This window comes from Tachysurus vachellii, chromosome 22 (assembly GCF_030014155.1).
Source record: "Tachysurus vachellii isolate PV-2020 chromosome 22, HZAU_Pvac_v1, whole genome shotgun sequence".
NCBI lineage: Eukaryota > Metazoa > Chordata > Actinopteri > Siluriformes > Bagridae > Tachysurus > Tachysurus vachellii.
Window position 1 is genome coordinate 19124621 of NC_083481.1, and position 13018 is coordinate 19137638.

The 13018-nt window shown below is 42.5% G+C and overlaps 2 protein-coding genes across 3 annotated transcripts; one reads left to right on the forward strand and one right to left on the reverse strand.

Annotated features, from left to right (window-relative positions):
* On the forward strand, positions 1-3478 carry LOC132838134 (DNA damage-regulated autophagy modulator protein 2-like). The gene is made up of 9 exons (XM_060858299.1): positions 1-228; positions 465-546; positions 865-1005; positions 1104-1171; positions 1273-1415; positions 1536-1713; positions 1950-2032; positions 2279-2371; positions 2465-3478. The coding sequence occupies exons 3-9, from the start codon at positions 875-877 to the stop codon at positions 2579-2581; spliced, it is 813 nt and encodes a 270-aa protein (XP_060714282.1). The 5' UTR covers positions 1-228; positions 465-546; positions 865-874; the 3' UTR covers positions 2582-3478.
* On the reverse strand, positions 3453-8776 carry LOC132838133 (DENN domain-containing protein 2D-like). Of its 2 annotated transcripts, XM_060858298.1 has the most exons (13): positions 8665-8728; positions 7775-8414; positions 7563-7643; positions 7097-7373; positions 6956-7025; positions 6783-6860; positions 6566-6706; positions 5948-6096; positions 5661-5832; positions 5432-5482; positions 4341-4422; positions 3952-4194; positions 3453-3615 (listed from the first exon to the last, which is right to left on the reverse strand). In XM_060858298.1, the coding sequence occupies exons 3-13, from the start codon at positions 7618-7620 to the stop codon at positions 3530-3532; spliced, it is 1407 nt and encodes a 468-aa protein (XP_060714281.1). In that variant the 5' UTR covers positions 7621-7643; positions 7775-8414; positions 8665-8728; the 3' UTR covers positions 3453-3529. The 2 variants fall into 2 exon arrangements, with proteins under 2 accessions (XP_060714281.1, XP_060714280.1); XM_060858297.1 differs by lacking the exon at positions 7775-8414 and having other exon boundaries at positions 8665-8776.
* Between the last annotated feature and the right edge of the window lie 4242 nt (positions 8777-13018).

Below are 13018 nucleotides of genomic sequence, written 5' to 3' on the forward strand. Positions count from 1 at the left end.
GAAAGTAAACATAAAGTACAGGAATAAATGTGATCAGTGTGTGTGAGATCATCAGCGGTGATTAACACACAGCACAGACAGACAGACACACACACACACACACACACACACACACACACACACACACACACACACACACACACACACACACACACACACACACACACACACACACAGACAGACAGACCGGAAGTTGTGCCATGAGGTGACAGGAGTCATTTAAAGCAGGTAACCCTGTGTGTGAGATTATCTTCATGTCATGTGTTTTATTACAGTTTAAACAGAAAATGAAGCTCATTTCACTCTAAAATTCTGAAGACATGATAAAGATTGTGATGTGTTTTAAAGCTGGTTAAAAGACCTGTGTGTAAATCACTCATATGAAGACACAGGAAGTGAGAGTGTGTTCACTCACATGATGCTCTCAGGAGTGTTCACTAAACTCATTGTGTTTTCTCACTCAGGAGCACACACACACACACACACACACAGGAGCCTGGCTGTGGACCTCACACACAGGAACGGTGTCTCACACACGGATTAAAGGTGAAGTTTTTAATGTTTAAAATGTAAAAAAGAAAAAAGACATTAGTGTGAGATTAAGGCGTGATTGTTTGATTTTGGTTGTTATAATGCATCTTTGTGCTTGTCTGTTGTTCACACCAGTGAGAAACCCACAAAACATACAACACAACTACCTGCAGAGAGAGAGAGTGTGTGTGTGTGTGTGTGTGTGTGGTGGTCACAGTTCAGTGCTGCTCTTTAACAGCAATAAAGGATCACATATTTATTAAACAGTAAAAATCAGAATATGAAATACGTTTCACTCGTATGTCTTTTTGCTCTGTGTGTGTGTGTGTGTAGGTTGGTGGAGATGTGGTGGTTTCAGGAGGGGTTGTGTATTCTGCCTGTATCACTGGTCATTTGGACAGCAGCTACATTTGTTTTTGCTTACATCACAGCAGTGGAGCTGAGACACGTCGACCCGTTTGTCCCCTACATCAGGTGAGGGGGCAAGCAGAGTACACGACACCCTACACCTGCATCAAAGTCCTGACAGGTGTGTGTGTGTGTGTGTGTGTGTGTGTGTGTGTGTGATGCAGTGACACAGGTACAGTTGCTCCTGAGAGGTGTGTGTTCGGGATCATGCTCAGTGTCTCAGCCTTTCTCGGTAAAAACTACTTTGAATAAATTTTTATGTTTTTTTATTTTAAGCTCTGTTTGATACCACATTCCTTTTTGAGCACATTTTGTTTGTGTGTGTGTGTGTAGGCATTGCCACTATGTATGTGCGTTATAAGCAAGTTGAGGCTCTCACTGATCAGGGAGAAAAGCAACTACTGAAGCTCAATAATGTGGGCTTTGTGCTCGGCTGCATCAGTTCCTTCGGCATGTGTGTGGTGGCAAACTTCCAGGTACACACATACACACACACAATTACAGGTAACATAAAAGCATCAATATCCATGATATTTGTGATAGTAGCCCATGACTGAACCCCTTCTATATGTATGTGTATCTGTGTGTGTCTGCAGAAGACAACGTTGTTCTCAATGCACCTTGTGGGTGCAGTGCTGACGTTTGGCGTGGGTGCGCTCTACATTCTGACACACACACTCGTTTCGTACCACATGCAGCCGCACATACACACCAAACAAGTCTTCTGGATTCGACTGATCATCGGGCTCTGGACCTTCAGCAGCATCATCAGCAGCATCCTCACTCTTTATCTTTAACCCTAACCCTATCACCATCACTCTGTGTGTGAATGAGAGATTTAACAATTAAGGTTTAACATACGGGATTTAAAATATTTAAGGTATTTAAGATTAATGTTGTAGAGATAAGATTGGGGATTTAGGGTTGGGATTAGGAACATGGCCGTGTGTGTGTGTGTGCTATTGATCATGAATTAAAATGAAAGATTTTTTTCCTTGACTGTGTCTCAGTGTTTGTATCCTCAGTCATTCTGTACAGCAGCCTGCCAGGATTAGAGGTGCATAAAAAACTCCACTGGAACCCTGGAGAACTTGTAAGTGTATGTGTATGTGTGTGTGTGTGCTGTGCAAAATGAATTTTGTGAGTCTGTTCCTACACAACAGCACCATGAATTATCAAAGGCCCAGGGAAACTGTGCTTAGTGGCTTATTTGCATATAATTTGCATACTCTACAGGGTCACATATGCAAACACACAAAGATTATATACACTGTATTTTGTATAGTTTAGTATATTATACACTGGTGTGTGTGTGTGTGTGTGTGTGTGTGTGTTTTAGGGTTACACAGCTCACATGGTGAGCACAGTCTCTGAATGGTCTCTGGCTTTTTCCTTCATCAGCTTCTTTCTCACCTACATCAGAGACTTTCAGGTATGAACGAACACACACACACACACACACACACAGAGAAAGAGTTATGTGTGAAACAGTGTTCCAGTTTGTCTGTACTGTCTGTGGCTACAGAAGATCAGCCTGAGGGGGGAGGTGGACCTTCAGAGCAGCAATTTGCATGACTCCACCCATTTTGGTTCAACATGGATCCCTGGAGAGACATCCCCCTTACTGGCTGGATCCATCTAAACACAAAGCCCCTCCCAGACCACCGCACCAGAAGCAGTTTAAATATCTGACCAATGGGATCAGAGATTTTTTTATCTTATGTCCTCATGGATCTTCTGTCAGGCAGCTGCTCTTAAAACTTCTACAATAAGCTCAATAGTTTTGAGCTGAATCAGATGTTTCACAGGAGCAGGTATATTTTCCGAAGGAAAAACCAGCAAAGGTTTCAGTGTTTATACAGAATACACTTTAGATTTTATTTTAAAGACACAGATATAAATTTGGGGAATGTGTGCAGATTAAAATGTTCCTCCACACAAAAGATGCTTCTATCAGCTTTAACCATCTGTGTTTTTGTTTAGCATTTAACTCTGTAACCATAGAAACTGCCGCTACAGTACGGTGTTATTTTTTATCACTTTATTGTTTAGCTTAAACTTATCATTAGCATAGTTAGCATAGTGAAGTGCTTTGATGTAATCATGAACAAGACAAAAACAGTTAATCTGGAAAAAATCTTTTTATTAGTAAAACGAGATTTTATAGTAATTAGTTTAACATTTCACTTATTAGTCACATTAGCATTTCTCTGCTGTTTATTTTCAGTTAAAAAAAAGTCAGAGGCACAAGCTGCAAAGTGAAAACATGAAAAGCACAAGGTTCAGTCTTCAGGTCTTTTCAGAACTTTTCAGTGTTGATTTGATGTTGTGTTGTTTATGGTGACTAGCAGCTTGACTGTGGACTCTTACTGCTGCTAATCACACTCAGTCTCTGTGGATCACATCACTGTCACTGCCTTTATTTTACACCACCTTTTATTTTCAGTCAAGTTCAGCAACAAGCAGCTATGAAACACACAGTCAATATTGTATGTTTTTAAAACATAAAGACAAATAAACTCTTTTTATACTGTTTAAAGCCTTGTTTACTGGTTTGTGCATTAATAAACACACACACACACACTCTGTTTCATACGACAAGCCCCTTCGCTCCTCCATTCCTCAGACGCTCCTTTCTTCTCTGCTGAAATTCCAAAATTTTCTTATGGAAAAATCCTGAAAAAAAAAAAACCCCAGACACACATGCAGTCAAGTCAAGAAAATTTTGTCATTTCAAAGATATGTACAGCTTGTTGAAGTTTCACGTGTTTTTTTATTCCCCATGGAGAGCAGGAAGTAACAGAACAGCAGTAATACACTAGAGGGCATAGTACAACAGTGACACCTATTGGTAAATTACTATATTACAACAGCTGATGCAGTACACAGAGAAATGAAACAGGAGTGTGACTTGAAGTAGCAGTTTTCAAACAGGAAGCATGATGTTCCTCAAACCTCTCACCCTGCAGAATGAACAGCGTGTGACCCAGAGAACAGCGTTTGGGTTCTTACCTTCGTGGTTGTCGTGTTTCTCCTCCTCTTGGATGAACAAGTCGAACATCTGTGTCTGAATGAATTGTCTGACAAAGTTCCGGTTCTCCTTGGACTCCACAGCTTTGAGGAAGCTCTTTTTCTGGAATGTTCTCAACTGTTTGTTTCCTCCCTGATGCTTGATATGATCTGCAAAATGTCCAACAGTTTTCACGAAAAAGCTGATGAAGGCTTCAGACACCACGCTGTTCATCTCCTCTGCAGCTGTAGAACCACAACAGCAGCAACACGTTACACACATATTACACACACAACAGCAAGTATCAGTGATCAGTTGTGATACACAGTGAGACAGAGAAAGTGAGAGACAGTGAGTGTTAATTAACGGCATGGCTCAGTGACACACTCACTAGGGTTGTGTTTCCGTCTGCAGAGATCCTGTAGCAGCTCCTCTTTCAGTCTGCTGGGGATCAGCGTGTCCTCATCTCCGATCTACAGCAGAGACACAAGTGTTGGAAGCAGAACAGTGAGAATGTGAGCATGTTGCTGTACATCAGTAGGGCTGTTAGCAGCAGTGTGTTTGTGTGGGACAAAGACTAATAGTGACGGCGGCATTTTACACGATGACATGATGCTAATGAAGTACTGGGTGTAGAATGACTGAAGGCTGCACTAAACACCAGACCAGAGCTGATTAACCAGAAAAACAACCAGATTTTCCTCATCTATCAATCTAGGTAAGGAGTTCATTTTATTTTTATCTTTCTCAGGAGATTTTACACAATTTACATGATGATGAACTTCCACTTTGTGAAAATCGTTTATATTCTACAACGCAAACGACTTCCTGTGATTTTATAAAACCACACCGCCAAGTTTAAGACACTGTTACTTCACAGAGCACTTTTAAAACTTCATGTTAACACACACACACACACACACAAGCTAAACTTTAATGTTTGTGTATATGTCTTGTGTTAAACTGTAAATGTAGGTAAGTGTGATGAGGAGCTTGTTCAATTCAATTCAGATTTATTTCTATAGTGTTTTTAACAATTGACATTGTCTCAAAGCAGCTTTATAGAACATAAACATAGAACAGAAGGTTATTATAAAGAATAATATAAAGATTAATATTATACAAAAGTATAGATATATTTAAATGTGTATGTATTTATCCCCAATGAACAAGTCTGAGGTGACTCAGGTGACTGTGGGGAGGAAAAACTCCCTTAGATGGTAAAGGAAGGAACCTTGAGAGGAACCAGACTCAAAGGGGAACCTCATCCTCATCTGGGTGACACTGGGGGTGTGATTATAAATATACAGTCTGATAAATGTTGTACTGATGACAAGGTTGTTGTCCTCAAAGACCACATGGAGTTACATCTGCTCGTAGAATGTCCGAATACATCATGAAGCAGAGTCCAACTGGAGCTGGAACATCTTTGTTGAAGTAAGTGTGTGTGCCCGTGTGTGTCCGTGTGTGCATTGAACTCACTCTGGTGATAAACTTGCTCTCTGATTGGCTGGTCAGGTCAACAATAAGCAGCTGAGGAACAACAGACAAAATTAATGTGTGTGTTTGAGTTCTTATATATGATTTGTGGGTTAGTGTCATTCACAGTTACCATGGTAATAGAGAATACTTTACTAGGGTAAACTGTGACACACTTTGAGGTCAGTTGTACACACAGTGCACACAGAGACACAGACACACAAACCCTTACATCAGTGTGCTCAGAGAGAAGATGCAGCAGGTTCCTCTGGATGCCAAGGAGATACGGCGTTGGTGCTAAATACACATCCAGGAGAACTTTAGGAACAATGGAGATGAACGTGTGCTGCCAGATGAAGGGGAAGAGTAGAGCAGCAACAGCATGTAACACCTGAGAGAGAGTGCTACAGACACACACAGGTACATAGGGGTAAAAATTCAATCAGTGTCTCATGCAGTGGTGTGTGTGTGTGTGTGTGTGTGTGTGTGTGTGTGTGTGTGTATGGTCTGAATGGCTACCCGAGCTCCTCAGCGATGAAGATGATTCGTCGTTCCAGCAAAGTGGCAGCAAAAACTTGCAGAACCTCCTCATCTGATAAACAGTGAAACAACGAGCGAAATTCGACGTGTTCCAACCAGGAATCCACTGGACGAGTCAGACGGATCATCTACAGACAGACAGACAGACAGACAGACAGTTACAGCTTCAAGGTCATCATGTTCCAAAAGAAACACTGACTTTAACACAAAAAAATCTGTCTTTAAACTTGGGTTAGGGCTGATGACATGACAATGAAGAGGCGGCTCTTAGAGCTCTCTACAGCATCAGAAACCGTCTGTCTAAATTCACCATCTCTGTAAAACTGTGGCTGAAAATATAATAAATAAAATAAAGGATATATATATATATATATATAAATAAGAGAGAGAGAGAGAGAGAGAGAGAGAGAGAGAGAGAGAGAGAGAGAGAGAGAGAGATGCTTTTAGTTCTATTCTTTACAGGCTTTTCAGAATCCTCTCAGTTTCAGGAGACCGGGACAAAAACATGTTGTATGTGGAGACTTTGTGTAGCTTGGTGACAATGTTCCACATGATGTGTGTGTACGTGTGTGTACACGTGTGTGTGTATGTGTACACCTCTGTTCCCGACTCAGGGATGAAGCTCTTGATTGTGGCGGTTTGTCCCGGAGCAGGAAACGGTGTTTCTCTGAGACTCTGCATGAATGGATAAATCATCGCCATGGAGATCTGACGCCTCTTCTCAACCTCGTCAAAGATCTACACACACACACACACACACACAATGTTACTAAAGACAGACAGACACACTCTAATTCACAGATATTGTTGTTACCTTAGAGAAGAGGCTGAAGCAGGCAAGGGTACTGATGATGCAGTAGGCCTCTGGGGGGCGTGCTCCTTTACCTAACGGCTAACGCACACACACACTCAATAATACTCATATAATACATAAACTTACACTAGAGACAATGTGTGTGTGTCTGTGTAATACATAGATTAGCACACCAGCAGTCTCCTGCAGTAACCGTTCCTCCTGCTACCATCCATCTCAGTCAAGACGAATGAGAATGTCTCACTGCAGAGAGAGAGAGACTTAATACAATACAAACAACCAAACCTGTGTGTGTGTGTGTTTGTGTGTGAGACCTGTGGTACTCAGTCAGTGGGGCCCAGCTGACCCCCTCAGGGAAGCAGAAGAGTGTGATGGCCTTGAGACAGAGCTCCTCCTTCTCACGCTGTGATTGGCTGATGGCTTTAGGGAACTGATATATGATCTGTGGCTCATAGCCTTCATCCCCACTGCTCCTCTTTCTCACACTCACCACCACCAGGTACTCAAAAAATGGTGGCCGCCCAAGTGTGTGTGTGCACTCAAAAGGTGGCGGAGCATCAACAGCAGGGGTCAACGCTTTCTTTTCACCTTCTGCATACACACACGCATGCACACGTGCACACACACACACACACACACACACCTCAGTAACTGTCTTGTTTCAAAAATGTTCAGTGTTAGTGGTTACCGAGTACACAACGATCATTTATGAATTAAAGGTCATCACACACAATGTTCTATTGATCAAACATGTGTGTGAGTGTGTGTGTGTGTACTCACTGTCTCTGTGCAGTTTGTCCTGGAGAGAGGAGAACATTGAGTAGATCTTCTTCATCATTCAAACATCAGGCACAATCTCAACTACAAAGGGAGAGAGAGCGGGAGAGAGAGAGAGAGAGAGAGAGAGAGAGAGAGAGAGAGAGAAACAATTTAGAAAATCCCCAGAACTCTCTCTCTCTCTCTCTCTCTCTCACACACACACACACACTTACATACTCTTACTGGAACTGCTCAGGAAATATAAAGTTCATTCATATTTCCTTTTTACAGGAATAATAACTGAGGGGCTTTTTTTCTGCTCTCCATCAGGAAACAGGTATAATGTGGTTTAAATGAAAGTGAAACAAAGAGTGGAAAGGAAAACAATGGTGTGTGTGTGTGTGTCCTGAAGATGTAGAAAAACCTACAGTTCCAGTTTTACCCTCTGACTGTTTCACGGCGCTGACACTAGAGACTCCTTTCACATGTCACAAAAAACAAAATGTCAACAAACAATTTATTTAATTATCCGTAGAGTGTGTTGTGAATGTCCATGTTGTTACTATGGAAACAAGAAGGTATCACAGTGAGTGTGTTCATATAAAGCTGTGATGTGAAGCTGCCCTACTGTCAGAGCTGCTTTTAGAATTAATCACCATCTGTAAACTCAAGGTAAAGGGAAATCCTGGGGTCTGTGGAGCATCTTACTGCTCATACTTTAGCTGGGGTTAGAACATCTTTTAGTTTCCCTTGTAGTTGACCAGCCGTTCACTGATATCCAACTTCTCCTGATCAGTGATGCTTTTCCACCACAGTGACCACTTCTGTTCTGCTGCATGAAGCCATCGAGTTTTGTTGTGCTGATACTTCTTTCTGTTTACATCACATGAAGTTCACACACTAATCAATTTCTGTTGCTAAGTAACAAGCTCTAATGTTTCACACTGTGTGGTCACTCACACACACGCGCGCGCACGCACGCACACATACATACATATAGACACACATACACACGCACACATAATAATAATAAATGGGAGGGAGTGTGTGTATGTATGCGCGCGTGTGTGTGTGTGTGTGTGTGTGTGAGAGAGAGAGAGACCCCGCTTTAAATGAAACTCACCTCGTGCTGTGTTTTCTAACCTCTCCGTCTGCTTCAGGTGAGCGCGCGTGCCGTCAGTCCTCAGTGACACCACACAAATACCTAAAGAAACCGGAGCGGACAGGGGGCGTGGTCTATAGCTTGTGTCTCAAATCAAAGGGCGTGGCCTAGAATAAATTATATATATTATATAACGTTGCCACAACCACCCAATTTAAATGTCAGTGAAAGTGGAGTAAAGCTCGTTTGTTTCTTTCTTTCTATTACATACACACAAACACACACAAGTACACAGTCACAAACTGCATAAATCCGTTGTAGCTTTATTTAAATTACACAGATGTACTTTTCTTGATTCCTGAGGGGAAAATTGGGAATAATAATAATAATAATAATAATTTGCAGCTCAGGTTTCCACCGCTCAGTTTTAATAATTCTTACTAATTAATAATTGTGCCAGGTGGAACTATTTTAATCCATTATAAAGTGGAAATTTAAATGTATTAGTTGATAAAACTCACTTTATAATGACCTAATCTATGCTCAAAATAATTATTAGAGATGAGCCGGTTACTCGGCTGAAACGAGTATCCTGTACGGATAAAGCACTTCTGCCGAGTACGAGTATTATACGAGTAATACGAGTCAATATCTGAGCTCGGATTGAATGAAATTGATCATTGGGTATCTGATTGTGTCAGCGTTCTGTGATAGGCTAGTCACAGCGCCCCTCCCCTACAGTGATAGGCTAGTCACAGCGCCCCTCCCCTACAGTGATAGGCTAGTCACAGCGCCCCTCCCCTACAGTGATAGGCTAGTCACAGCGCCCCTCCCCTACAGTGATAGGCTAGTCACAGCGCCCCTCCCCTACAGTGATAGGCTAGTCACAGCGCCCCTCCCCTACAGTGATAGGCTAGTCACAGCGCCCCTCCCCTACAGTGATAGGCTAGTCACAGCGCCCCTGCCCTACAGTGATAGGCTAGTCACAGCGCCCCTCCCCTACAGTGATAGGCTAGTCACAGCGCCCCTCCCCTACAGTGATAGGCTAGTCACAGCGCCCCTCCCCTACAGTGATAGGCTAGTCACAGCGCCCCTCCCCTACAGTGATAGGCTAGTCACAGCGCCCCTCCCCTACAGTGATAGGCTAGTCACAGCGCCCCTCCCCTACAGTGATAGGCTAGTCACAGCGCCCCTCCCCTACAGTGATAGGCTAGTCACAGCGCCCCTCCCCTACAGTGATAGGCTAGTCACAGCGCCCCTCCCCTACAGTGATAGGCTAGTCACAGCGCCCCTCCCCTACAGTGATAGGCTAGTCACAGCGCCCCTCCCCTACAGTGATAGGCTAGTCACAGCGCCCCTCCCCTACAGAGATAGGCTAGGCTAGTCACAGCGCCCCTCCCCTACAGTGATAGGCTAGTCACAGCGCCCCTCCCCTACACACATACAGATGTATTGTGTTGCTGTGTCTCGCTCTGCTCACTCACAGTCACACACAGAACAGCTCTCTGTCTCTCCCTCAGTCACTCGGGTTCGCGGGTCTTTTCCGTTAACGTTTAGGGTTTCTTCAGCTTTTTACTTCTGGTTGTAACGTTAATAATACGTACTTACTAACCAGTAGAGTTCTGGTAAACGTGGGTTCGTTCAGACGTGATGCTTGCTTCTCTGCCTGTCGGAGATTTTTTTTTTTTTAACCAGTAACCAGACACTGAGTGTCTGACATGTTTTTGCTGTATTTCATAAAAACATAAAGGTAGTAAGCTAGTGTTATAAATATTACAAATGAATTATTAAGCTACACGCACACACATCTGGTGTGGAAATAAAAAAATAAAAAGAACCAAAAAAAAAAAAATAAATCACACTCATCATAAAAAAATGAAAAGTTAAAAAAGAAAGTTATGTTGTTCATTACATTTTACTTCATAATTGCACTGCATTGTTTTGTTTTCATTGTTGCAAAACTTGTTCTGTAATATAGTTCGTTTGCTATCGTGATCAAAACCATTGATCTGAAGCTCAATCCTGATGCTGTCCTGTAAATATTTTTCTAATCAGCAATAAATATAACAATTTCTGATCAACCCATATGAACTGCATGCTTAAAATAACATACCGGTTAAAGCCCCGCCCATTTCAAGACAAGTTAGTCCCCACCCACTCCGAGTACAGATACAGATACTTCATATGGTTAACAGGTACAGATAATGCTGTACTCGCTCATCCCTAATAAATATCAGTCAATTTTACTGTGGAATTTTTTTTTATTAATTCCCCTTCAAAACAACCATATCTTAGGGTTTTGTGACAGTACAGTGACTCCCTCCATCACAGACCAAAGTCCTGCATGGTTGTATAGAGAGACAAGGAAAGGGACCGCCGCATGTTAAGCAATGCTATAGCTCTGATAGGACTGCCGGCGTCTTTTAAACCTGTGGTGTGGAGACATTTCAGTTTTGCTGTTGAGTTTAATGCCGAGGAAGAAAAAACAGTAAACAAAAAAATGACTGTCTGCAAACATTGTTTTACACGTGTAGCCTACTCAAACAGAAACACTTCCAATATGATTGCACATCTGTGGCGCCATCACCCAGCAATATCAATGTCTGAAGGCAGGATAGCAGAGCAGGTAATAAAGTCCTCCAAAAAACAACAGTCCCTCGCTGAATCCTTCCAGCATACATACCCAACTGGTTCAGAGAGACACATGAAACTAACAAAGGCAGTTCATTGCCAAAGATTTGCAGCCGTTTTCGGTGATTGGAGATGCGGGCTTTTGTCATCTAATAAAAACACTCGATCCGCGTTACAGACTACCGTCTCGCACTTTTTTCAGCACCGAGATAATTCCCGACCTCTATGAAAAGACATGCAACAGTATTGTGTACGAATTGGCTCAAGCACAGAGCCTTGCTCTGACCACAGATGGTTGGACCTTGCAGGCAACCGTGAGTTACCTCACTGTAACTGTTCACTACATGTCGGATTGGGAAATGAAAAGCACTGTACTCCAAACCCGTCCCCTGTATGAAAGTCATACAAGCGCTCATTTGGCAGAAGAGTTGACAAACGCAGTGAATACATGGAAGTTGAGGAGGCCAAATATGTTACTCCCAGTCACCACAGATAACGCTCCGAATATTGTGAATGCAGTTAATGAAGCTGATGGGCTGGGGCCACAGATAAGTTGTTTTGCACATGTTGTAAACCTAGCAGCCAAGAAAGCAGTGCCAATCAACACAGTGTCCCGCCTCCTGGGGAGGGTTAGAAAAATAGTGACTTTTTTCACAAAAGCACCAAAACCCACCATGTTTTGACTGTGAAGCAGGAGATGTTAAACTTGCCCAGACACAAGTTAATTCATGATGTCACAACTCGGTGGAATACAGTACATGACATGTTGGAAAGATACACAGAACAGCAGCCCGCCATCTATTCTGCCTTACTGGACAAAGATCTGAAGCTGTCTGTCAAGAACATAACCATGTTGAATGACAGTGAAAAGAAACTGGCAGAAGAACTGTTTCAGGTCCTCACACCACTGAAAACATTGACACAACCCCCACTATATCAATGATCCTTCCTCTGAAAGAGATGACTCTCAAATCCATGTCACCAGGAGACCAGGACACTGCAACTGTCAAAGAAGCCAAAGCAGCCATTACAAATGACCTGGCAAAGAGGTACACTGACCCTAATCTTCATGATTACCTCCAAATGGCCACAGCCCTTGACCCCAGGTTTAAATCGCTGCCTTACCTTGATGAAGACTCTCGTGATAAGCTCTACAGGAATATCATCTGTGAAATTCTGGAGCATGAACAGCAGGTACTATTTGATTTTTTTTTTTTTTTAATCATGTGTGATTTTGATTGTTTTATCCATTTAGATGTTTGTTATATATCTTGTGTCCTTTTCACTGATCAAAATAATTTCACATTTGTCATATGTTGCACTGGAGATGGTTGTGGTTCTGAGCTGTGTGTGCTTATATGTGTAATAATTATACTAAAGGATCATTCTCTTTGATGCAAAGGGTCTAGTGGAGAATCCTGTGCCCTCCACAGAGGAAGACAATCCATCCTCTCCCCCTCCCAAGAAGAAGACAGCAATGTCAGAGGTATTTGGAGAGCTTTTCAAAACTGAGGAACAGCAGGGTAGGCCATTTGCCCAGATCATTGAGGAGGACGTCACCACATACAAGTTAGCAGACAGTATTCATGTGGATGCTGATCCATTCATATGGTGGAAAACAAATGAATGCAAGTTCCCCCATGTAGCAAAAGCTGCACAACAACACCTCTGTGTCCCAGGAACCTCTGTTGCGAGTGAGAGAATTTTCTCCACTGCCGGGGACATTGTAAGTGCAAAACGCTCT

Excerpts from the sequence above, each read along its gene's own strand:
- LOC132838134 (XM_060858299.1), top strand. The coding sequence starts at position 875 with ATGTGGTGGTTTCAGGAGGGGTTGTGTATTCTGCCTGTATCACTGGTC. Across the intron at positions 1,006-1,103 it reads CCGTTTGTCCCCTACATCAG|TGACACAGGTACAGTTGCTC; the intron begins GTGAGGGGGCAA and ends TGTGTGATGCAG. Across the intron at positions 1,172-1,272 it reads CAGTGTCTCAGCCTTTCTCG|GCATTGCCACTATGTATGTG; the intron begins GTAAAAACTACT and ends GTGTGTGTGTAG.
- LOC132838133 (XM_060858297.1), bottom strand. The coding sequence starts at position 7,620 with ATGATGAAGAAGATCTACTCAATGTTCTCCTCTCTCCAGGACAAACTG. Across the intron at positions 7,374-7,562 it reads GGACAAACTGCACAGAGACA|AAGGTGAAAAGAAAGCGTTG; the intron begins GTGAGTACACAC and ends GTGTGTATGCAG. Across the intron at positions 4,195-4,340 it reads CAGACGGAAACACAACCCTA|CTGCAGAGGAGATGAACAGC; the intron begins GTGAGTGTGTCA and ends GTGGTTCTACAG.